Consider the following 25,691-nt stretch of genomic DNA (forward strand, 5'->3'; position numbering starts at 1 on the left):
TTTGACAACCCCCACTGTGGGTGTAGGCCAGGGTCAGTGCCTGAGTTTGTATTCTCCCCACCAACTGTTTACTTTGAAGGTGAACCAGGAACCCCAATTTGACCCAAAGCTCCAAATAGGTTTTTGTCCATCCTGGATCTTTTTTTATGGGGATGACAGGACCTTCTCGCCGGGCATGGCTCCTGCTGTGCTAAGCTGCTATTTTAGCTCACAGAAGCTGAGGGGCCGGGCTGAGGAGGGGCTGCAATGAATAGAATGTTCCTCTGGGATGTGAAGAGGAAAGAGGGAGCAGTTGGGGCTGGTTGGCCTCCACTTGAGTGAGCAGGGAGCTGAGGAGGTCAGCTGGAAAAGTGCGGGGCTCAACTCACATCTTCTGGGGAAGAGTGGAGGCCTACTATATGTAGGGTCATGCCCCAAGTGGGGCTAAAATACAGTGAGGGAAAAAAGTATTTGATCCCCTGCTGATTTTGTACGTTTGCCCACTGACAAAGAAATGATCAGTCTATAATTTTAATGGTAGGTTTATTTGAACAGTGAGAAACAGAATAACAACAAAAACATCCAGAAAAACGCATGTCAAAAATGTTATAAATTGATTTGCATTTTAATGAGGGAAATAAGTATTTGACCCCCTCTCAATCAGAAAGATTTCTGGCTCCCAGGTGTCTTTTATACAGGTAACGAGCTGAGATTAGGAGCACAATCTTAAAGGGAGTGCTCCTAATCTCAGCTTGTTACCTGTATAAAAGACACCTGTCCACAGAAGCAATCAATCAATCAGATTCCAAACTCTCCACCATGGCCAAGACCAAAGAGCTCTCCAAGGATGTCAGGGACAAGACTGTAGACCTACACAAGGCTGGAATGGGCTACAAGACCATCGCCAAGCAGCTTGGTGAGAAGGTGACAACAGTTGGTGCGATTATTCGCAAATGGAAGAAACACAAAAGAACTGTCAATCCACTCGGCCTGGGGCTCCATGCAAGATCTCACCTCATGGAGTTGCAATGATCATGAGAACGGTGAGGAATCAGCCCAGAACTACACGGGAGGATCTTGTCAATGATCTCAAGGCAGCTGGGACCATAGTCACCAAGAAAACAATTGGTAACACACTACGCCGTGAAGGACTGAAATCCTGCAGCACCCGCAAGGTCCCCCTGCTCAAGAAAGCACATATACATGCCCGTCTGAAGCTTGCCAATGAACATCTGAATGATTCAGAGGACAACTGGGTAAAAGTGTTGTGGTCAGATGAGACCAAAATGGAGCTCTTTGGCATCAACTCAACTTGCTGTGTTTGGAGGAGGAGGAATGCTGCCTATGACCCCAAGAACACCATCCCCACCGTCAAACATGGAGGTGGAAACCTTATGCTTTGGGGGTGTTTTTCTGCTAAGGGGACAGGACAACTTCACCGCATCAAAGGGACGATGGACGGGGCCATGTACCGTCAAATCTTGTGTGAGAACCTCCTTCCCTCAGCCAGGGCATTGAAAATGGGTCGTGGATGGGTATTCCAGCATGACAATGACCCAAAACACACGGCCAAAGCAACAAAGGAGTGGCTCAAGAAGAAGCACATTAAGGTCCTGGAGTGGCCTAGCCCGTCTCCAGACCTTAATCCCATAGAAAATCTGTGGAGGGAGCTGAAGGTTCGAGTTGCCAAACGTCAGCCTCGACAACTTAATGACTTGGAGAAGATCTGCAAAGAGGAGTGGGACAAAATCCCTCCTGAGATGTGTGCAAACCTGGTAGCCAACTACAAGAAACATCTGACCTCTGTGATTGCCAACAAGGGTTTTGCCACCAAGTAGTAAGTCATGTTTTGCAGAGGGGTCAAATACTTATTTCCCTCATTAAAATGCAAATCAATTTATAACATTTTTGACATGAGTTTTTCAGGATTTTTTTGTTGTTATTCTGTCTCTCACTGTTCAAATAAATCTACCATTAAAATTATAGACTGATCATTTCTTTGTCAGTGGGCAAACGTACAAAATCAGCAGGGGATCAAATACTTTTTTCCGTCACTGCCCTTGGATTTTACACCCCAATCGGTCTCATGGGTTTAGCTTGATGACGTGCAGTCTCAGAAGAAACTGCAGTCTTGCAAATTCTCCATTCGAAATAATACAAAGACATTTCAACCATGCCATGCCAACAATAATGTATTTATCCTGAATGGTTGTAGATCATTCAATTGTTGTGATGGTATAACATATAATTTCTAATTTACTGTACTCACACTTTGCTTTTTGTTTGCCATTTGTTTTTGCAGACAGAGGTTAAAGTGGTTCAACACATTTGTTCTGGAGCAGATGTGAATTTGTGGATAATTGGATGATCATCAATGAGACTTAGTTCGCTTTGGCTTGCAGTATAGAATGAGCTCGCCATCTCCTGGAAGAACTGCGAACTGCACCATAATAGCTGACAATGCGTATCGATAAATTGAGAATAAAGTGCAGAAGACAGACAGTTCGTCAGTTATCCACCACTGATAATGTTTCACACTAAATATGTAGGTTATAGGTTTTCGATTAAATAAATACTAGTTCACAGTATGATAGTAAATGAAGAGGACGTAAATTGTCGCAAATGTGTCCAACATTACGACTGTCTGACATGCTTTACGGTTGTCAAAAATACTAACACGTGTGTGCTGCCTGCTTATCAACTGTACGGAAGATACATCTGCGTCTATGTATGTTAATTAACAGTCTTTTATTATTTACAATACCATCAATAGGAGTAAATTGAGTATACCGAATACTAGTTATTGAAGTACAAAAACATTGAATGGGATAGGCCGATCGATTGTTCTAAAACAATCCGTTTTCTTTAGCAATGTAGCTAGCTATTAGCCACATTAGCCAAAAGCTAGCAAACTTGCCTGTTTATGTTGAGTCTTGCACATTTTAAGGCATTAAAATCATTGACAGTTTAACGACAGTTCATCATGATTAATTATACAACAACCTCGATTTATGATTGAGGGGGATTTGGGCTAGACGTGGCGTGATGGGAGTTGATGGCATGAGTGTTGTTTACATGAGCCAAGAACTCACTCGTATGTATGGCTAGGCTCTGCAGAGACTGTCACTGAACTATAGTTAAAGCCAGCCGGGATGTCTTATGCAAGTGGATCAGTGTTTCCATTATGTAACCCTGTCTTTCAGAAAACCTTAAAATGGCCAAAAGTCTGCGAAGCAAATGGAAGAGGAAGATGCGTGCAGTGAAGAGAGCGAAGAACGCCCCTAAGGAACTGGCTCGGCTGAAGCAAGCCTTAGCCCACGGTGGCACAGGAGAGATCTCCATGAATGACATTCAGGACATAGCTACAGTGGTGTCAGCTGACAAGATAAAAGAGAAGAAAGTGGATGTAGACATGGAGGGAGAGGAAGTAGATGGTGAGATCACACACAGATCAAGCATGTTGTATCGTTTCCGATGTCTGAATTTTGACACCTTTTGTTTTTGCATTGCAGATGGAAAGATGGACATGGACAGCAAGCGCAGTAAGACGACCCAATTGGACGAGCACGGACAGTACCCAACATGGATGAGCCAACGACAGGCCAAGAAACTGAAAGGCAAACGCATGACAAAGAAATCAGGAGGAAAGGCCAACAAAAAAAAGAAGGGCATTGCCTGGTAGCCTGGAGAAAACCAAAGGACTTCTGACTTAGAACCTGTGACACACACATGAGCATTGATACATGATCTTTGTGGACTTGAGTTGCGTGCCTTGTGTTCAAGTTAAATGGTGATATGAGGCAAAGGATCTATATTGTGCAACCCATTGTCTGTAAGCTCATTTTAATGTATGAAAGGAAACAACAGAGTTGTGTGTTGTTGGGCAGTATAATACTGCATTGACATACTTCACTTGAATGAAAGCCATGTTTTCTTATTGCTGTGGTATACAGAAGATGGTAGATTCTTTACATTTTACCCCAATAATGCTACTACCTGTTGTTGGTAGCTCCATTCCTGTTTGATTTGCTCCTCTTCCTGTAGCCTAGCCCATCACAAAGACATTCATTATACATGCAACAAACTGTCCATATAATCTTCTGGCTGTCACGGAGTAAATAAATGTGTTTCTGTACATTAATACATTTTATTGATTACATGCAGTTGATTCTAGAAAGAACCTTTTTAACCTGGTGTTTCAGATATTATGCTTTTCCAAAGTATGACAATGTAATTCAAGTTAAGGATTCCATCAATAGCCAAAATACAATTCTCTGTAGTTAATTGTTTTTAAACAAAACATTCCATAGCTAAATGTCTTACATAATCCTGTTAATTGCAAGTGTATGAGAATATTCTGGAACATTTAGCAATCAGCGTTTATAAGGGGAAGGCCTGCATCCCACCCTGAGCAATATGAAGCACAATGACTATCCGTTATATATCATGACTACTGGCCGGATATGAATCAATTGACTAGAAAACACATGAGGAGAATCCCAATTGTATACTCCTTGCGTCTTCTCCTTACCTCAAAACCCAGTGGATGAGAAAGCCAGAGGTCCCTCCCCTCTGACCTCCTCCAATGGGTATTAAGAAAGTGAGGATAGAGGAGTATGCAATTGAGATGCTCCCATGGCACAATCAAACTATACCTGTCAGATAGGATCAATATGCTGATGTTCCCCCTGTGGAAAGACCCACAGGTCCTATGGGCTCAGGTTTATGTCTGTGTGTTGGAGACTGTATAGGCACGCTCACTACATCATTTTCACGAATGTAGCAGGGAAAAGTCCAATGCGTCCATGACACTGTCCCTTCCACCAGCCTTCGTCCACCATCTCTATGTTGGTGATGACATCATCCGGGTTGAAGGAGATCTCATCATCTGCCTCTTCATGTGTGAGAATAACATTAGTTTAGGATTTTGTCTCCGAAAGGGTTTATAGACTTCTGTGTTGAGCAATGTTTAGCATTGATTTCTGTATTAATCCACAATGGAAGAAACAACATCACAGTATGACACAACGATATATCACAACGCAGTCATTGATACAGTAGGCTACCTACCTCCTTGGTAGTCATAAATGGCCACTGCTGTCTGACCGCATGTCAGGTCCTCATAGTCATTATCCACAGCTGTAGAGAGAACACATGGAAGGGTCAGTCTTTGATATGACACAGTAATGGGTTACCCAACCCCTCTACCCCACTGGGTGTGGCACACTGACCTGGATCAGGTTCTGGGAAAGGTACTGGTGCGATATCCTCATACTCTCCCTCATCCTCCTGCTCTGGTTCTGATGGGGTCTGCTCCTGAGGTGGCTCCGCCTCCAGCAGGTCACTTGACCGTGGGGGCAGGCACGGGGGCTGGTCATAGTCTGGCTCCTCCTCCTCCTCTTCCTCCTGAGACCACAGAAAAGGAGTAGGTGTGCATTTCACCAAATCATTTTATAACGTTGCAGTGAAGAAGAAATGGCAGTTTTTATGTCATCAGTGAGTTGCATTGAATTAAATCAGATATTTACCACTGGCTCAGGATCATCTCTTGGTATCTGAGGCAATGCCCTGGCAGTGGGCAGCTGTGGTGGTTGGGGCTTCCTGTTGGCCTCTGGAAAAGGGGGAGGTCTCTGCTCTTCAACAGGTGGAGGTCTCTGCTCTTCAATAGGTGGAGGTCTCTGCTCTTCAACAGGTGGAGGCTGATGCTGCTCTGCTTCCTCCTCCCTGCTGTTCTGTTCCTACAAGAGATACATACCGCTCTGTCAGTGTGTGCATGTTTATTGGAGTAACATTTTTATTGCAGTACCTGTTGTCTGCGTCGTGCCTCCTCCTGCTCTCTCTTCTCTCTAGCTTGTCTCCTGGCTCTCTCCTCCTCCGCTCGCTTTCTGTTCTCCTCGTCTGATGACCGAGCCAAGTTCTCAAAGCGAGCCTTCAGGTTGCCTGCCCCTGCGCTTGCTGCACAGACAGACCAGAAAAGCAAAAATCGTATTTTCCTCTTTGAACTTGAGAACTAAATGTTTAGCAAGCAGAACAACTTTAGCCCTTCTATGAGGAACTATAAAGCGCATACTTACATGCCTCCAATGGTAGTGTCTTCTCATAGGCAGAGGTAGGGGATTCCATGTCTGTGAAGGCCACTGCACTCTATAGAGTGAATGGGGATTGGGGAACCATAATTCCAATCAATGAGTAAACGTCATAACCTGAGTGTGTTTGTACAGGTCAATGTAAAATGCGTCAAGAATTACTGTCATCCTGAGTCTTGAGGATCAAGAAAGACTCACTTTATCCATGCGGTCTGTCTGAATGCCATGGCGTCCCCCAAAGCCCTTGGCATAGTCTGAACGTGGAGATCAAAGGTCAGTTTAATGTGGACATGGTCCTTGACTTTTACAAACACAACTGTGGTTACAACTGTGAGTAACTGACCTTTCTGTGACTCATGCTTCTCTGTCTCGCCCTTGTAGTCGTAACCTAAAGCAGCCTTGTCCACTTTCTCCTTCTCCACCCCAAACTTCCCTCCAAAACCCTTTGAATAGTCTGGTGAGGGAAAGTGAAGGATGAGGTTGTTTCAAATATGAATTATAAATCTAATATGAAACGTTTGTACCTACAAACAGCCCAAAGTACAGTACCACTCTAACCTTTCTGAGACTGGTGCTTCTCTGTCTCTCCCTTGTAGTCATATCCCAAGGCAGCCTTGTCCACTTTCTCCTTCTCCACCCCAAACTTCCCTCCAAAACCCTTTGAATAGTCTGAAAGATAAAAGCAGGGTGAGAGGTATGCCAGGAGTAGCTGGGTAGGATAACAACATGCAGTCGACTTACTTGGAAATCAGAAAGTATGTGTATTAGACTTCCTTAAGCCTGTACCTTTCTGAGATGCATGCTGCTCCACCTCTCCCTTGTATTCAAAACCCATGGCAGACTACAGGAAGAGAGAAGGAATGTTCATCACCAGAACGATCACCCTGTTCATCAAATCCTGTGATATCTTTGTATTTGTCAGTAAGTGTATAGTTTCCTCACCTTATCCACACGGTCTTTCTGCACTCCAAATTTCCCCCCGAATCCTCTCTTTGCATCAGTCTGGGATGAGTGCTGCTCCACCTGTGCCACGTAGCCATGCCCCACTGCCCCCTGGGTAATTACACACACATAATACATCAACACAGGAAACAAGCTTTTGATAAACTGTCCATAAAAGTTGCAATAGGTCAGCACACACAACTGTACTGTCTGACAGCATACGTTTTGGGGTGAGCAGCACTGCACTAGAGGAAGCCTTATGCTTGGTGTGTTATTTGCATTCGACTGAAGACCTTATGAGCGAAATACACTATATATACAAAAGTATGCGGACACCCCTTCAAATTTGTGGATTTGGCTATTTCAGCCACACCTGTTGCTGACCGGTGTATAAAATCAAGCACACAACCATGCAATCTCCATAGACAAATATTGGCAGTAGAATGGCCTTACTGAAGAGCTCAGTGACTTTCAACGTGGCACCATCATAGGATGCCACCTTTGCAACAAGTCAGTCCGTCAAATTTCTGCTCTGCTAGAGCTGCCCCAGTCAACTGTAAGTGCTGTTAAAGTGAGTGTGGAAACTTCTAGGTGCAACAACGTCTCTGCTGCAAAGTGGTAGGCCACAAAAGCTCACCGAACGGGACCGCAGAGTTCCAAACTGCCTATGGAAGCAACATCAGCACAATAACTGTTCATCCGGAGCTTCATGAAATGGGTTTCCATGGCCGAGCAGCCGCACACAAGCCTAAGATCCCCATGCACTATGCCAAGCGTTGGCTGGAGGGGTGTAAAGCTCGCCGCCATTGGACTCTGGAGCAGTGGAAACGCGTTCTCTGGAGTGATGATTCCCGCTTCACCATCTGGCAGTCTGACGGACGAGTCTGAGTTTGGCAGATGCCAGGAGAACGCTACCTTCCCCAATGCATAGTGCCAACTGTAAAGTTTGGTGGAGGTGGAATAATGGTCTGGGGATGTTTTCCCTCTAGCGCCAGTAGAGGGAAATCTTAACACTACAGCATATGAAATTCTAGACGATTCTGTGCTTCCAACTTTGTGGCAACAGTTTGGGGAAGGCCCTTTCCTTTTGGTGTGGAAGAACTTGACTGACCTGCACAGAGTCCTGACTTCAACCCCACCTTTGGGATGAATTGGAACACCGACTGCGAGCTAGGCCTAATCACCCAACATCAGTGCCCGACCTCACTAATGCTCTTTTGGCTGAATGGAAGCAAGTCCCCACAGCAATATTCCAACATCTAGTGGAAAGTCTACCCAGAAGAGTGAAGGCTGTTATAACAGCAAAGGGGGGACCAACCACCTATTAATGCCCATGATTCTGTAAAGAGATGTTCGACGAGCAGGTGTCCACATACTTTTGGTCATGTAGTGTATGAACATCACATGATGACATGTTATAACCTAACCTTGTCCATGCGGTCTTTCTCCACTCCAAACTTCCCTCCGTAACCGTAAGAGGCCTTGGGAGCCTCCGCTCGCTCCTTCTGCTTCCCCACCTCATGCTCCTGGGACACCTTCTGTCTCAGCTCTGATACACTGGGCAGGGATCACACACACGCATGGAAATACATTTTACATTTTTACATTTTAGTCATTTAGCAGACGCTCTTATCCAGAGCGACTTACAGTAGTGAATGCATACATTTCATACATATTTTTTTTTCTTCCCCGTACTGGTCCCCCGTGGGAATCGAACCTACAACGCTGGCGTTGCAAACACCATGCTCTACCAACTGAGCCACACGGGAAATACACACATGCACGCATACACACACACACCAGAACTTTGTTCCATATCTTTATTCCCATTTTACATTATCTGCTGACCACGGGACTACATAGTTACACTAGTCTGTGGCTAACCCTTAGATTTACTCAGTCACCAACCCATATTTGGTAAGACTCACTGCTTGACAGCCTACACACTGTTTTCGCTTCCTTTTCCTGTTTCTACAGAGCTAAAGCAACAATACACAGCTGAGCTAACCATCCCCCATAGCTCTCCAACGGCATAATACACCAATCATACTGTGATCTGTCTTTGATGTGTAACTTCTGGTCTGGTCATCTCAGGCTGACCACCCACCCCCAGTTACTGTTCAATGGTTACCTGATGTGTTCTTTTCGACCAGACCCCTCAATGGTCTTGGCCCCCCATCTCTGTTCCTGTTCTGACACATCATTCTGAAACACAGAACCCAAGTCCTTCTCATCACCTAACTGTAGTCTGAAGACCAAGGTGTCGTTGAAAACAGGACTGAGGCGGTTACGCACCAAGCATAAACAAAACATGAATTCCACTGGGAGAAAATATGAATTAGAGAGTGCCTTAGTAAATACACTAGCTCCGTAAGGACCCTCGCTTCCTCCATCCCAGCAGCTAACCTCAAAGTCAGGGTCGGTCTCCCAGTCGTCCCCCTCTGCAACCTTTAAGCTCACGTTGTGTCCCACCACTGACTTCCACATCTAGGAAGAGAAACAAAACAGAAGATTTGTATTGTAAGTCTAAGTATAGTGTAAACACAAGAGGGACGACAGCTCGTTGGTCCCTGGTGTAAAAACAAGTTGAGAAACACTGCTTTAGTGAACACTGCATGTACCTTGTGAACAATCACCTGTACCTGCAAATACAAATAAGCTTCAAGGCATTTAACATTTCCCCTTTGTCAGTGGAAAAACTGACAGCTAACCACAAGTATATAGTCTCATTCTGCTGAGGTCACAAAAACGGAAGTGGAGTTATTTATACAGCACTGAGCTGCAGTGTTCTCATCATAAAATAACACACTATCATCATTAATTAATAGTTTAACAAAACACAAAGTAACCTCATGGAAGTGGTGGGTATCTTACAGCTGGGGACAGCTACCTGATTGTACCACACAAACTGCAGTCAGTTACACATTCAAAGTCTGGTATTTGTGCATATATCACAAGGTTGTACATTTGAGGGACATGCTTTTGGCATTTTGGTTTGGTAACAAGGTAATACAAAAATATTGAATAAAAGAATAACGGTGATAAAAGGAACCATCTGGCTGATATTAAGTCACCTGTTTGATGCGTGATAATGCGTGCATTGTCTGAAAGTGCACTTACTAGTAAAACTAAACATAAGTTGGCTATAATTTACACAGTAACTATTTATATCTTCCAAGTAGGCTAGACCTTCCGTTGATTCAACTTTGAAACAATATAACATAACGGTAGCCGATGAGATCAGTACAGAACTAAACTACAACTTCCTGAAAGACACGTTTAGAAATTCTAATATCACGGTGATAAATACTTCATTCAAACAAATAAACATTATTTCATGGTAATTACACGTACCTTTGCGTTGCCAGACAACTTTCCTTGATGTAATAATGTCACAAATGTATATCTTCACAAGTCTAAACCAGCGAGAGGAGAGAGTCGCGCAAACTGTTGATATAGGAAATAATGCGCGTGGCCGATGATATGCAAGTAGCTACGGACTTGCTACTGTATCAAAGCTGGACACAACTCAAAACGATCATGTTTGTTAATTAGTAAAATCACAGATTCTCATTCCGTAATAAAACATCCATTTGTTTTCCCAATATATTTCATTTAAAAAATAGCCCAAGAGTAACCAACACTGATCATACAGAGATTCGACACTTAAAGGACTAGATTTACTTTGCACCAGTTATTTTCATCAGGTCATAAATCACTTGTCTTTATCCAATATTTGTCTTATCTTTTCACCTGCTTTGTTCTAACTAGTCCCCTTTGAAAATAACTGGTACACATCTAGCCCTATACTTCTCAGTGGGCTGTGCTGAAAAACACGTATCATCATCATGACAATTCAATCTATACAGCACAGTACAAGGTCATTTACAATAGAAGTTAACAGAGGACAAGTGAGTTACAAGATGTGTAGTGGGACAACAGACAACAAGAATACGTTTTTGAGTAGTCATTTTTCCCAGCAGTATTGTGTTCACCATACATTGTAGTAGATTATGCGGTTTGAATGCGTAAGCAATAAATAATGCTAAATTATAGGAATCATAGATTGGATGGACATTATTTGTAGTGTCGCAGAAAAAACACCAACACGATTTCATCTGGAATGGACAACATTACACCAGAATGTCAAATGAATCTGCCATAAAATGAATAGAATAAAACCCTCATCTGTGCACCAATGGCAGAAATTGGGGAATTGATTGGATAACCCACATCCAGTACATACATACCGTACATACGACATACAAATACTACAGGAGTCAAATATGCCAATGACGGTGCTCTCTCTTTAATTAAAGAGAAAATGAAGAGAGGAAAAAATAAGGAAGAAAATAAATAGATCGTTGTGGGAATGTAGTCATAGCAGGTTGTACACGTTTCAGTTGGTGTCCATTGTACGTGAGAACATAGGAGAGTAAGAGAGATGGGAACAGGTCCACAGATCCTAACCCTCACTCCATCCAGACATGAAGTGACCCTTTATTCTCCTCATTTAAAGGCACCTGAACCACCACTAATATAAACTGGCTGAAAAGCTAAACACCGTGTAGATCTACTGTATAGTGCCATTTCATGTTAGTTCCCCGTGTACATTTAAAGCTGCATAATATCCTTGTCCCTTTCTAGAAGTCTAATAAACAACAGTTCTGAGGTAGTGCAATACTGCTTCTCATTTCCTCTACAATAACATTTGACTGATCATGTACGCTAACGGTAACATATTAAATATGGAATCAAATCAATGATGGCAGAGGGTGTTTTTGACTCCCAGTATATTAAAAAAACGATTCACTTTGGTTAATAGGCTAAGACACATCTCCGTTATTTTTGTTGTTGTATCAAAAGTGCATGGTCTGTGTGTGTGTGTGTGTGTGACGAGTCTTCTCCTATTCTACAGTATTGAATGTAACAGTAATATGATATCTGTCTTGGAGAGGGGGTGGGTGGGTCTGTGTCACATGTCCGTTATCTCTCCATCTCTCTCCGTCTCTAAGGGGTAGAGGGGGCCCTAAACGTAACCCCCCAGGCAGAGCAGTAGCAGGACGTGCACGGTGAGCAGGTAGAGGGACACCAGCAGGGGTGTGCGCTGGCGAGAGCAGAAGGTCACACGCAGCATTCTCATCAGGCCTGGCCCGCTGCTGCTCCGAATCTGATGGAGGGGGAGAGAGGGAGAGAGAGAAGTATAGACAGTTACAGGAGGCGGAGGTAGTAGTAGTAATAGACCATTCTTACATGGCAATGGTGAATGGACATTTCATCTTCAGAAATGTATCCTGTGTTGGTCGGTACTTACACGGGTGACAGAGCCTTCTGGTGGCCCAATGAGGACAGCTGTCTCAGAAGCAGAGAACTGCCCTTCATGGGCCGACTGCCATTCACCCTGGTTGATCCTACAGCAGGTGAGCGAGGAGAGAGAGACTGATTAAATACTGTCTGACACACACAGGAAAGTTCCAACACAAACATGCCAAACGATGACTTGAGGCCAATAATCCCGTTATCAACACAGTACCTCTACACATCTCAGAGCAGAGTATCTCTATAGAACCTGACAGTCACAGCAGCGAGCTGACATGCTCATTCCTCATTAGAATCCCACTGTGTCAGTGAGTGTAGAGCTGTAGTGGAAGGCAGAGGATGACCTCTGTCATGTGACAGGTGACACTGAGCTGTGATAAGTCTCTTACAGTTTGAGGCGGTCCTGGGCAGCCATTAGCTGCTCCTCCACAGCCACCCTATACAGCTGCTCCTCATCCAGTCTGACAGACACAAAGAAAGGACACGTTAGCATGTCGGACATGCTTGCGTTATCATGGGCTGGGGCTGTGTGGTGTTGAATGGGTTTGTTGTGTCTGTTCTGTTTGTTATTGTTCCTTTTGTTTGCGTGTGTGTTTTGGTCATTGGTAGAGAGAACGTGTGTGTGTTTTGGTCATTGGTAGAGAGAATGTGTGTGTGTTTTGGTCATTAGTAGAGAGAACGTGTGTGTGTTTTGGTCATTGGTAGAGAGAATGTGTGTGTGTTTTGGTCATTGGTAGAGAGAACGTGTGTGTGTTTTGGTCATTGGTAGAGAGAACGCGTGTGTGTTCTGGTCACTGATAGAGAGAACGTGTGTGTGTGTACTGTATGCGTGTGTGTTTTTAAAGGGGGGTGTCGTGGGGTTGAGAACTGGTACCTGTGCTGAAGTTCTTTAAAATCCACCCTGAGGCTCTCGCTCTCTGAAGGGCCACTGTGCTGCTGAGGAGCTCCGGGGGCACTGTCCACTTCCCCTGTCCTCTGAGGGCCACAAGAAATAGTCAAAATCACTAAACATTGTGGAAATCACTATAGTGCAGTCTTAAATCGTTCCAGAGATGTCAATGTGTACATCTAGTTCCTCTGTGCCATAGTGGACACATTATCTTTAAAAACATGTTCAGCATGTATCAACTAGGGATAGTGAATGAATCAGAGCTGAGTGATATCCAAGGGCGTGCTGACCTTGCGCTTGTCTTCATGCAGTTCCTGGAGCTGCCTCTGGAGGGCAGTGCAGCGGCTCTCGGCCTCGTCCAGCCTCTGGGAACTGCCTTGGAACTGGGAGGAGAGATGGCGGTTCTCCTCAAACACCTGCGAGAGCTGAGGGGAGGGAGGGACAGCAACGGGCTCAGCAGACTGTACACACACACACACAAAACCAAAAGACAGAAGAACGAAGAAGAAGCAGAGAAGAAATTATGAAAGAAAATGGAAAAGGGGCATGCAAGAGAAATGAAATGAAGAGCCAGAGGGGGAGACATATGAAATATGTAATCATGTAATCCATAATCATGAAATGAAGTACCTTTCATTCAACCATGTCATTTAGTACTGTAAGTCAGAGAGGGTGATCAGAGGTAGTTGTGAGATAGCGTAGTAGGAGAACAGAATGATTGTAGGTAGGGTTGCTAAGACATGGACAAGAGGCTATGGGTGACAGGAAGGAGGAACAGTCTGGTATCGCTACCTTGTTACTGAGCTGTGTAATCCGCTGCTCTCGCAGCTGAAGATCATTCAGCGGGCCACTGTCTAATTGAAGGACCCCTACTTTAGATGACAGGTCTGCCTCAAGAGGTGCCTGAGCACAAAAAACAACAAACAAGAATACATAAACAGCCATGGAGAAGAGACAACAGAGGTGAACTATAATGACATCATTTAACCGTCTCTTAACTGCACAAATGTATAATTTAAACCTAGATTTGTAGATAACATTGTCCAGTACAGGCCAAATGTATGCAGCAAGCATAATGCATCTTGCCACAGTCAACACTGCTGTTCTATCATACTATTTATCCAACTGCACGACCAAGACACTATCCACTATGCACTATCCACATTCATCATTTATACTGTATATCCAATTGTGAAGAGATCAGTTTTATTACTATGCATACTACCTTCCAGTAATTAAGTGTTTTATTTTGATTGGTCCAGAAAAAGGTGATTTCACTGCACCGTTTGAACCCGCTGTAAACTGTGTACGTGACAAATACAATTTGATTTGGACATGAACAGCAGTAGATTACGTCTTCCATCTCACTAATCCCTGGTCCAAGTACAGTCGTTATCAGTTGCAGATGTATGGGTGTCCTCCTCCTCACCTGTCTCTGGTGGTGTTCCTCCGGTGGTTTGGGTCTGGTGGCGCGGGCCTCCTCCAACATGGCACTGAGCTGGCGCACCTGCTGGTCACGGTCCGAGAGGGTGGCTAGGGTCTGCTGCTTCAGGACCTCTGCCTGGGCCTGCCAGTCAACCTGCTCCAGCCTACAGAGAGACAGATATACCTATGTAGCCGAGGCATAGACACTCATATACCTCTAAACATGATTAAGAATGTTTGGATTTTAAATAACATAGGGAGCTCTTTATGAAGTATGTCTCACCTGAGAATTTCTAGTTCCTGGTTCTCCCTCTGCCTCAGGTTGTCCAGCTCCCTCATCCTGTCCACCATCTCCTCAGCCCTCCTCCTCTCCTCCTCTAGCTCCTGGCTGAGTCTAGACAGCTCTCCTCCTCCCAGTCGAGTGAGCTCTGAGTGCTGCCGCTGCAGCTGTTCCAACTACAGGACAGGGAGAAACAAAGCTCGTGTTACTGTGGATACTGGTATATGAAAACACTATGCAGGTAAGTTATGACATCACTACCATTGTGGTTGCGTTAGTGCTTTAATGGAATACTTTGTGCAAAATGGAGATAACTCTGGTTGATTACCAGTCTCTCCCTGTCGTTCTGCAGGGCTGACAGGGCGTTCTTCAGTCCCCACGCCTCTGCATTGGATCCTCCATGGCCCGTGGTGGGTGTCTGCTGGCCCCCTGCCCTGCTCATCTCCCCCAGTCTGAGGCTGAGCTCCTGGGCCTGGCTGAGTGCCTGGTCCCTGCTGCCCTGCAGTGACGCCATGGCCTGGCCGAACGCCTGGTTTTGGGCCCGGAGCTGGCCGGCCACCTCCCTCTCCTCCAGCAGCCTCTGCTCCGTGGTCAGCAGGTCTCGGGCCAGCTCGGCCACCCTCTCGGCCGCTGTCTCCGATTCCGTGCGCGTCACCCCTCCCTCCCAACGCAGTTCTTTCAGCTCCTTCTGCCGAGCCTCCTGCACCTCTTTTTCCTTGGCAAGGCTCTCCTCCAGGCTCTCCACCTGGGCCCTGGCAGCCTGCAGCTGCTCCCTCAGCTTCTCTACCTCCGCCCCGGGAGCGTCTCTCACCTGCCTGTTTCCACTATCACCAGCCTGGCTGAGGGTCTCCCTCTCTACCGCCTGAACGAAAGCCTCCCCTCCCTCCAGGCTCTTGATCTTAGCCCCTAGCTCTTCTCTCTCCTTCTCCAGGGTAGCGATGCGCTCCAGCTGGCCGGACAAGAGCTGCTTGTGCTGGGACTCCTTCATGGTGAGGACCTGGGTAAGGTCGTCCCTGTAGCCGTGAAGCTGGGCAGATAGCTTGGCCTTCTCTGCGTGGAGGTCATCCCTCTGGACCAATAGGGAGCGTAGCTCCTCCTTCAGACTGTTATTCTCCGCAGCAGCCTCCTGGATCAGAGCGTCCTTTTCCATCATCACCTGGGACAACAGATCCATCACGTAGAGGGATGGGTTATACAACTGGGGCATGAGGAAGACGTTCTAGAATACTATCACTAATAATATCACTCATATCACTACATACAGTTTCTGCATGTCGATGACATGCGTGTACATACATAAACATGGACATTTACTACCGGTTTACATTAAGTGTAGGAGAATCCATTCAGAATCTCTTCTTGACCTGCCATTTATGCCTCTGTTCACATGTGTTATCATTGTTCTTTTACCTGCAGATGTTTCTCCTCCAGCTGTTTGTACATGCCAAGTACTCTGTCTCTGTCGTCCTGTAAAGAGCCCATGGCCTTGGTGAAGGCATCCAGCCTGGCTTTGCTGTGGCTGCTCTCCTCCTCTGCCTTCCGCAGCCGGTCCTCCAGACCCCGCAGCTCCTCTCTCCTCTCCTCCAGCTCCTTCTCAGCCTCCTGGGCCCTGGAGTCAGCCTCCCTCCTGGCCTCCTCTGCAGCCTGGGGGGAGCAAGCATGTAAGCAGTCAAGAAGATGCAGGGGAATGGGTTTAAACATTTTCAAGCTTGTAAAACAACTTGATAGCTCAATCAAAACGGTAACATCACAATACATTTGTAGGGAATTTTGACACCCTATTTTGAATAAATGTAGAATTTGACACCCTATGCATTAAAATGAGCAACTATTCATTGTGATGACAAAACATGACATAAAGCAGAGATGAAATAAAAGTGATCCATACCTGGGTCACGGCTTGCTCCTTCTCCCCCAGCAGCTCCACCTCTCTCCTCTCCTTCTCACTCAGCTCTGTCTGCAGGCTCTCTGTCAGGGTCTTGGAGGAGCGCAGGTCTGTCTCCAGTTGTTCCACGCTCAGGCCCAGCCTCCTCCCCTCTGCTTCCCTCTCCTTCAGCTGGGACCTGGCCTCGTTGGTCTCTCCCTGCAGCTTCCCAACTGCCTCTTCCAGGGCCTGGGTTCTGTGGCGGAGCCCCTCCGCCTCGCTCTCCAGGGAGGCCAGCTGGGCGCGAGCGTCAGCCAGGGAGGTCTCGGTCTGGGCTAGGGACTTCTGAAGCTCCCCCCTCTCCTGCTCCAGGGCAGCCTGGTTCTCGCGGAGCCTCTTCTCTTCCTGCTCCCATTTCAGCTGCCACTGCTCGTCTGCTTTCTGCAGTCTGGACAAAAAAATAAGAAAATAAAACACATTACATAACACACTATAGTGTATCACAAACCTGGCAGGAAATTGGGGCAATTTAATTAATTAACTTTTTCAGTAGCCATTTTTACCTGTCCACTGTAAGCTGTAGCTCTTCTCTCTGTGTGGTCTCTTTCTGCAGCTGTTCAGCCAGATCTCTGGACCGGGTCTCTCCCTCCCGCACCTCGGCCTCCTTCCCCTGGAGGGTGCTGTTGAAGCGACTCTCCCACTGCCGGGTCTCATCCAGCACGCGGTCCCTGTCGTCCTGCAGGGAGGACATACAGCGCGAGAAGGCAGCCAGTCGGGCCAGAGACTCATCCAGGCGGGCCTGCATCTGCTGGGCCTGTCTCTCAGCGGTGTCAGCCAGCTCTTTTGCCTCCCGGGTGGCATTCTCCTCTCTCTCCCTCTCCCGGTAAGACTCCTCCAACCTCAGCTCAATCTGCTTCAGCTCGGCTCCCAGCCTGAACCTCACAGAGTCCAGGCTCTGCTCTGCCTCTACTTTCAACTCAGCCTCTCTCTGTAGAGTGGTCTGCTCACAGGCTCTCCTCTCAGCTTGGGCCTGGCTGGCCTCTGTCTGGGCCTCAACCAGTTGGGCTTTGCAGCTAGATAGCTCAGCCTCAGTCTTCTTCAAAGCGTCTGTGACTTTGGTCCTCTCCAGATAGGCTTGCCCAAGCTCTTTGTGGATCTCGTTGCTGCCCAGTTGCAAAGCCTTGCCCTCCCTGGCCATCTCGCTGATCCTTTCCTGGTACTGGATGCAGTCCTTCTGCATCTGGCGCACCTCCAGCTGCTTCTCTCTCAGCAGCTCCTCCAGCTGCTTTGCCCGGCTCTGGCTGCCCTCTTTCACCCTCTGGGCGGACTTCAGCTGCTGCTCCAGCTCCCTCTGCTTCCCTGACTCTGCCTCTGCCTCGGCCCTCTCTCTCTGGGCCTGCCTCTTGTCCTCCTCCAGCCTGGCAGCCCGGTCACTCTCGCTCTCGGCCAGGGCTTCCAGTTCAGCCCGCTCCCTCTCCAGTCCCTCCACCTCCCGCTGCAGCTCCGCAAGGCGCTCCCGGCTGTCTGCCGCATCCTGCTGGTAGCCGGCGATGCTGCCATTCAGCTGGGCCAGCTGGTTCATCAGACGCTCCTCTAGGTCGTCCTTCTCTACCTCCAGGCTGCTGTGGAGCTCCTGGAGTTGGGCTTCCCTTTTAGAGCTCTCCTCCATCAGGCTCTGTTCCTTATCTTTACTCTCCTGAAGGAGCTGCTCCAGAGAGGCTAGTCCAGCCTTGAGTTCAGCCTCACTCTCTTGCCACTGTTTCCTCTCTGAATGTAGGGCTGCCTCCATTTCCCTCCGCTTTCCCTCAATTACGGCCAGTTCACTTTCAGATATGTCCGTCTTCACTGGCTCCCTCTGGGTCTGTTCCTTCTCTTTACTCTCCTGAAGGCGCTGCTCCAGAGAGGCCAGCTCAGCAGTGAGTTCAGCCTCGCGCTCTTGCCTCAGTTCCCTCTCTGACTGTAGGGCTGCCTCCATTTTGATCAATTTCTCATCAATTAGGGCCTGTGTACTTTCAGTTATTTCGGTCTTCCCCGTCTCCTCAAAAGAGGGCATTTCAGGTGCAGCTACCTCAGACTCTATAGCCTGACTATGTGGCTCTATGTCCTGAGGCTGGCTCTTAACTGGCTCTTGGGTAGTTTTAGTCATGACTGTACTAGACTGCTGGGCAACAATAGTTTCCTCCACTACATCAGAGATGGGGGTTTTATCTGGAGCTAATCTGTCCCCTTTCTCTAGCTCTTGGGCTAGTTGCTCCCTCAACTCAACAACTTGCTGTTCTAAGGAGTCCCTCTGTGCCGTAGTGGCATTCAAATCAGCTTTCAGAGTCTCAAACTCTTCTTTGAGTCTTTCAAGTTCTCCTTTGAGTACCTTGTCCTCCCTTCTTATTCCTTTCTTTTCATCCATCTCTCTGAGTCTCTCATTCTCCTCCTCTAAATCCATTATTTTCTGCTGCTTGGTTTTGGCAAACTTCCTCATCTTGTCTTTGACAGTGTCCACCTCTTTCTGGGCCTCTTCTTTCTGCCGTTCAGCCTCCTGCCTGGCTGCCTCGTGGGTCCTGGCTCTAGCAACAAGCTCCTTCCGCTCCTGCCTAGCAGCTTCCAGCACACGTCTCACACGCTCTGCCTCATCACTCACGTTCTCATAGGACTTTAGCAGAGTCTCATACTCATCCTTCATCCCATGCACCTTCTCCTCACATTCTCTGCATGCCCGGGCAGCCTCCTCCTTGGCAGACTCAGCCTCTCTTTTACAGAAGTCTTTCTCTGTCAGCATACCCTCCATGGCCAGCTTGAGGCTCTCGCAGGACCCCCCAAGGCTCTGGTTCTCCACCAAGGTCCGATCGACCTCCTCTATCAGCCTCTCTCTTTCTGCTCTCAGCTTCTCCAGCTCGACTTCTCTAGCCTCCATCTTCTGCTGCAGTTCAGTGATGACTTTCTCAGTGGAGGCCAACTCCTCTTTCTGGCTTTTGTTCTCTTTGAGGGCCTCTTTGCGGGAGATAAGGGCGGCCTTGAGCTTCTGCTGAAGCTGCAGGATCTTGGCCTCGCTGCCCTTCTCTTCCTCTTGCCTCTGGGGGACCTCGGCCTCCAGTCTCTGGCTCTTTTCCTTCTCTGCTCTCAGGCCTTGCTGCAGGGAGGTGATCGACTGGTCCTTCTCATACACTGTCTCTTGCATGGACTGGAGGAGAGTGCTTTGCTCACCCAGCTGCTGACTAAGCTCCATGATCTCATCATTCTTGTTGCTCAGGAACTGCTTGAATTCCTCCACCTCTGTCTGCAGGATGGCAATGGTGGACTCAGCGGAGTCTGAGGCAGCTCCTTTGGCTGCAGCCTCCAACTCTGCTTTCACAGCTTCTGCATAGGTCTGAGCCTGGAGAGACTTCTCCCTCAGAACCTCCAACTCCTCATAGACATGTTCGATCTGGCTCTCCTTCTCTCTCAGAGCCTGCAGCTCTTTGCCCAGCTCTAGAAGCTCACTTTCCCTGAGTGCCAGGCTAGCCTGGCTCTCCTGCAGTTGGCCCTCCAAATCTGTACAAGATGCCTTCTCAGCTTGGACCTCTTCTTTCAGAGCTTGTAATGAGGCCTCAATGTCAGCTGAAAGTACCTGAGCGGGTTCCTCAGCACTGGGAATGGGTTTATCACCTTGTTGTTGTGCTTCATTCTCAGGAGCGGCAAAGTCCACCCAGTCTTCCTGGACCCAATCTCCTGCAGCTGGCTTCTCAATCTTCTCCGCTGCAGCGTTGGTCTCCAGCTCGGCTTGTATTTCTTTCTCTGTGCTCACTGCTTTCTGTGTCTGCTGTTCCTCGAGCTCTCTCAGTCTAGTCAACAGCCCATCTCGTTCACCAACCTGCTCCTCCAAACGCTCCAACAGCCCGTTGTACTCTTCCTTTTGCTGTTTTAGCTGTTCGCGGTGGTGCCTGTCCTTTTCTTTGGCCTTGTGGATGGTGTCTTTGCGAGAGTCCTGGGCCTCCTGGAGTTTCTTTTGCAGTGTTTCGCAATCTGACTCCAGTGAGGCCACCTGGCACTGCAACCCAGTGATTTCAGCTGAGGTGTCAGCCTCTGGAGTCTGCTGAGCTCCCTCACTCAGCCTTCTGTTCATTTCAATTGTCTCTTCCAGAACCTGATCCTGCTGGCTGATTTTCTGTTCCAAAACCTCCATGACCTCTTCTTTGGACCTCAAGGATTGTCTGAATTCTTCGAGAATATTCTCAATTTCCATAACCTCTTGTTTTCTGTCTTTTTCTAAAGCTGGTACACTTGCAGGGGCTTCCTCCGTTGCTTTCCCTACCTGTCCTTTCCTTTGATCTGCCTCTTTCTCAAACTCCGCAACTTTTTTCATCAGCTCTTTACGCTGCACCAGGGCTGCCTGCAACCTCTTTTTAATGGTGGCCACTTGGGTTGTCAGATCCTCTTTGTCCTTTCGCAAACTAGTGAGCTCATCACTATCGTCTACATGACACTCCCCTGTCGCTTTCTCCTTTTCTCCAGCTTTCTCAAGCTCAATTATCTGCTCCTTCAGTTTCTTGATCTCAGTGCTCATCAGGAACTTCTCCTCACCGGTCTGGAGCAGTTTGGCAGACATGCCATTGCTCAGCTCCATCATCTCCTGCTCTTTCTGGGTGATGCGCAGTCGCAGCTCGTTAATCTCTGTGTCCCTCTCAGACAGTACAGCTTTGGCCATGTCCCTAGCCTGGGAGATGTCCAGTAGGCTGGCCTCCATGTCTTGGAGCTTCTGTTCCAGCTCAGAGGAGGTGATCTCCCCTTCTTCCAGCTGGGCGCTCAGCATCCTGGCCTGGCCCTCCTGCTCAGAGAGAGAGCGCTGAGCCTTGTCCAGGTCTGCCTGCAGGGCCTGGATCTGCTGCTCTTTGAAGCGGCCTTCTGTCTGCAGGCTTGCCAGCTGCTCCTCCTGGAGATGCATCTCCATGCTCTGCCTCTCCAAGTCAGAGCCACTGTGCTGGGCCACCGTGTCCATCTCTGACCTGGCTGACTGGAGCTCTTCCTCATATCTCTGGGACTGGGACTCTGCCTCATCCTTGGCAGCTGCCAGGGACCGAATCTCTTCCTCAAGGCCTTGGGTTCTCTCCTGTGACTCTGAGGCAGCCTCTCTCAGTCTCTGGAGCTCAACCATGAGCTCACTGTACCTGTTCTGCAGCTCGTCTGCTAGGGCCTGGGCAAACACCTGTCCAGGGGCAGAGTCAGAGTCAAAGAGGGTCGCCCCCTGCCGGCTGAGGTGCACCTGCACAGTCTCACGGATGATGACTGATGAGGACTCCACCTGGACTGTGGATGTTTCCTGCTCAGAGCTGTTCTCTTCCCAGGATTGCATCTGGAGCTGGCCAAAGCCCTGCAGTATGGGAGGCGACTGCTGACCTTCATCTTGGTTTACAGCCTCTAGGAGGGTCCAGCTGCTGTGGGCCACCTCGGAGTCACTGCTAGTGACCATCTCATCAGAGGAGGCCCCCTTAGATTCTCCGGGAGAGTCAGACTGGGGTTCAATGAGCTCTGGACTGCTCTCGTTATAAGCGGAGACTGACAGGATTGCGCTATCCTCTGCCACCAGGGTGGTGTCCTCCTCTCGTGTGTCTTCTAGGAGGTCTGGCAGCACTGTAGGACTGTCGCAAGGGGCCATGGCGGTGTCCTCACTCTGGTCTAGAATCTGATCAGCGCTTACCTTGAATGCATCATTTGAGCCCTGCTCTTCAGCCAGCACAAGACTCTCTCGCAGGGCAGTCAACTCATGGTCTTTCTCCAATAGCTGCTGCTCCAGAGCCAATATTTGGGCTGGGGAAATCAATAAAGATGAAAATTAATAGCCTGCCTAATTATCTCACAATACATAATTAATTGATCATATCTGAAATGCCAAAACAGATATTTTTCATGTACCCCTTGCAGGAACTTAAAGCTTCCTAACATTCGATCCTACCTCTGCCACCTCTCAGTAGTTCATGACTAGACCTATATATTATAGAGTCCCTTTCAGATTTTTGCTTCTAACTGTTAACAATACAACAATTGAGATGATTATTGACATACTGTCAACATACTGTCAATACTGTTAAAATACTGTCAATACTGTTGACATGTCTACTAAACCACCAGTCTTTCAGGTTTAGTTACAGACTGTGTGAAATGGGTAAGGCCTGTAACCGCATCTGCATCACTATGCTGAACTCTGTTGTCAGCGGGGCCTGTGACAGCACACAGTGTCCAAGCCTATGCAAACACATCAATAGAGGGTGTGTGTGCTGCTGGCAGGATGTATGACTGGTCCTGGTGGTTGGCTTTCAGATTCAGAGAATAAAAACACACATTTTAAAATAGGTCTCCTTACCTTTTTCAGCATCAGTCACTTCTTCCACAGACGGGTCAGTCACACACTGGACCAATGACTCCCTAGCAGCCTAGGAGAGAAAAACAAACGCCTGAGTTATTTCTGAACACACAGAGGGTGTAAACTTTATGACTTAATAATACATCAATCCCATTGAAGTGGGACTACATTCATTAACTCACAAATTAAGTGAGTTAACAGTTTCACAGCTGTAATGTCGTTACACAATAGTTACACTGTAATTATGATGGGCCTGGGTGTGAAGGTCAGCCCAGGGCTACAGTCATAACAGAGGATCAGTGGAGAGGCGATTAGCATTGCCTTGACCCAAACGACAGGAGGACATTCTGCCTCAGCATTATTAAACCCAACCACTGTCTCTGTCCCTCAGGCTGTCCCCTCTGAGATAGATCGTGGCTGACTGACCTGCCCCAGTAGTCAGGGCAGAGACCAGAGAGACTTCCCCACATGAATAAGCATGTGTGACACTCAATGTGCTGACTGGGCAGTCCTCACAGCACAGTGAAATAACAGCACACCAATAGATCATATTGTATCAGACTGCACACACATACAGCACAAATGTCTACAGAGGGTTTGTCGCTTTCTATTGTGACTCCGCACTGTCAACAAATTCTATTTGGAAAGAGAATTGTCTAACAATTAGATTGAACATTCAGTGCCTTCAGAAAGTATTCACACCCTTTAACTTTTTCCACATTTTGTTGTGTTACAGCCTGAATTTAAAATGTATTACATTGAAATGTTGTGACACTGGCCTGAACACAATACCCCATAATGCAAAAGTGGAATTATGTTTTAGACATTTTTCAAATTATTTAAAAATGAAGAGTTGAAATGTCTTGGGTCAATAAGTATTCAACCCCTTTGTTATGGCAGGCCTAAATAAGTTCAGGAGTAAAAATGTGCTTAACAAGTCACATAATAAGTTATCATGGACTCACTCTGTGTGCAATAGTGGTTAACATGATTTTTGAATGATTACCTCATCTCTGTACCCCACACATACAATTACCCCTCAGTCAAGCATTGAATTTCAAACACATATTAAATTACAAAGACCAGGGAGCTTTCCAATGCCTTGCAAAGAAGGGAACCTATTGGTAGATGGGTAAACATTTTAAAAGCAGACATTGAATATGCCTTTGAGCATGGTGAAGTTATTAATTACACTTTGGATGGTGTATCAATACACCCAGTCACTACAAAGATACAGGCATCCTTCCTAACTTAGTTGCCGCAGAGGAAGGAAACCGCTCAGGGATTTCACCATGAGGCCAATGGTGACTTTAAAACAGTTACAGAGTTTAATGGCTGTGATAGGAGAAAACTGAGGATGGATCAACAACATTGTAGTTACTCCAAAATACTAACCTAATTAACAGAGTGAAAATAAGGAAGCCTGTACAGAATAAAATATTCCAAAACATGTCTGTTTGCAATAAGGCACAAAAGTAAAACTGCAAAAAATGTGGCAAATTAACTTTTTGTCTTGAATACAAATCGTTATGTTTGGGGCAAATCGAATACAACACATCACTGAGTACCTGTCACGTCCTGGCCAGTATAAGGGTTAATTGTTATTGTAGTTTGGTCAGGACGTGGCAGAGGGTATTTGTTTTATGTGGTTCAGGGTGGTGTGTTAGTTAGGAGGGTGTTTGATTTATTATTTCCGGGTTTTGAGTTATGGTCTATGTTTATGTATGTCTATGTGTAGTCTAGTGAGTGTGTTTCTATGTTGAGTTAATTGGGGTGGACTTCGAATTGAAGGCAGCTGTTTGGTGTTGCCTTTGATTGGAAGTCCTATATTAGTTGGGTGTGTTTGTCTTGTATTTGTGGGAGATTGTTTTTGCATTGCGTGTTTATGTATAGCCTGATAAACTGTCATTTGTCGTGCTTATTGTTTTCTTGTTTTTTTCGTGTTCAACGTTCGTTAATAAATTAAGAAAATGAACACCAACTCTGCTGCATATTGGTCCACATTTTCAGACGACGATTTCGCTATATCGTCCTCCGACGAAGAAAGCTGTGACAGTACCACACTTTTCAAGCATGGTGGTGGCTGCATCATGTTATGGGTATGCTTGTCATCAGTAAGGACTGGAGTGTTTTTCAGGATAAAAAGAAACGGAATAGAGCTAAGCACAGGCAAAATCCAAAACGAAAACCTAGTTCAGTCTGCATTCCAAAAGAGACAGATTCCCCTTTCAGCAGGACAATAACCTAAAACACAATGCCAATTATAAACTGGGTGGGTCGAGCCCTGAATGCTGATTGGCTGACAGCCGTGGTATATCAGACCGTATACCATGGGTATGACAAAATATTTATTTTTACTGCTCTAATTACGTTGGTAACCAGTTTATAATAGCAATAAGGCACCTCGGGGGTTTGTGATATACTGCGTTGCGTCGTGCCTAAGAACTGCCTCTAACCCTAGGAAGCTCTTTGCTGCCTTCTCCTCCCTCCTGAATCCTCCTCCCCCCCCTCCTCCCTCTCTGCGGATGACTTCGTCAACCATTTTGAAAAGAAGGTTGACGATATCCGATCCTCGT

At 46.8% G+C, this 25,691-nt stretch overlaps 2 protein-coding genes across 3 annotated transcripts in view; one reads left to right on the forward strand and one right to left on the reverse strand.

Moving 5' to 3' along the window:
- The first annotated feature begins 2,590 nt into the window (after window positions 1-2,590).
- Window positions 2,591-4,120, forward strand: LOC106609405 (protein LLP homolog). Its single transcript, XM_014208200.2, has 3 exons — window positions 2,591-2,707; window positions 3,183-3,413; window positions 3,492-4,120. The coding sequence occupies exons 2-3, from the start codon at window positions 3,194-3,196 to the stop codon at window positions 3,659-3,661; spliced, it is 390 nt and encodes a 129-aa protein (XP_014063675.1). The 5' UTR covers window positions 2,591-2,707; window positions 3,183-3,193; the 3' UTR covers window positions 3,662-4,120.
- hcls1 (hematopoietic cell-specific Lyn substrate 1) overlaps window positions 4,107-25,691 on the reverse strand; it is a 32,123-nt gene continuing 10,538 nt past the window's right edge. Inside the window, exons 10-38 of one of the 2 annotated variants that reach the window (XM_082977196.1) lie at window positions 23,116-23,185; window positions 17,348-22,562; window positions 16,809-17,232; window positions 16,331-16,564; window positions 15,249-16,076; window positions 14,924-15,096; window positions 14,645-14,804; window positions 14,008-14,118; window positions 13,506-13,676; window positions 13,201-13,301; window positions 12,716-12,787; window positions 12,322-12,418; window positions 12,039-12,177; window positions 11,116-11,125; window positions 10,362-10,413; window positions 9,414-9,494; window positions 9,139-9,212; window positions 8,435-8,564; window positions 7,008-7,118; window positions 6,852-6,906; window positions 6,624-6,734; window positions 6,409-6,519; window positions 6,264-6,319; window positions 6,054-6,123; window positions 5,786-5,934; window positions 5,508-5,717; window positions 5,211-5,385; window positions 5,050-5,118; window positions 4,107-4,873 (exon numbers count right to left, since the gene is read on the reverse strand). In XM_082977196.1, coding sequence (XP_082833322.1) covers window positions 4,740-4,873; window positions 5,050-5,118; window positions 5,211-5,385; window positions 5,508-5,717; window positions 5,786-5,934; window positions 6,054-6,123; window positions 6,264-6,319; window positions 6,409-6,519; window positions 6,624-6,734; window positions 6,852-6,906; window positions 7,008-7,118; window positions 8,435-8,564; window positions 9,139-9,212; window positions 9,414-9,494; window positions 10,362-10,413; window positions 11,116-11,125; window positions 12,039-12,177; window positions 12,322-12,418; window positions 12,716-12,787; window positions 13,201-13,301; window positions 13,506-13,676; window positions 14,008-14,118; window positions 14,645-14,804; window positions 14,924-15,096; window positions 15,249-16,076; window positions 16,331-16,564; window positions 16,809-17,232; window positions 17,348-22,562; window positions 23,116-23,185 — 9,393 coding nt within the window. In that variant the 3' untranslated portion in view covers window positions 4,107-4,739. 2 annotated transcript variants of the gene reach the window in all.

The sequence above is a fragment of the Salmo salar genome, chromosome 07 (assembly GCF_965601325.2).
Source record: "Salmo salar chromosome 07, fSalSal1, whole genome shotgun sequence".
NCBI lineage: Eukaryota > Metazoa > Chordata > Actinopteri > Salmoniformes > Salmonidae > Salmo > Salmo salar.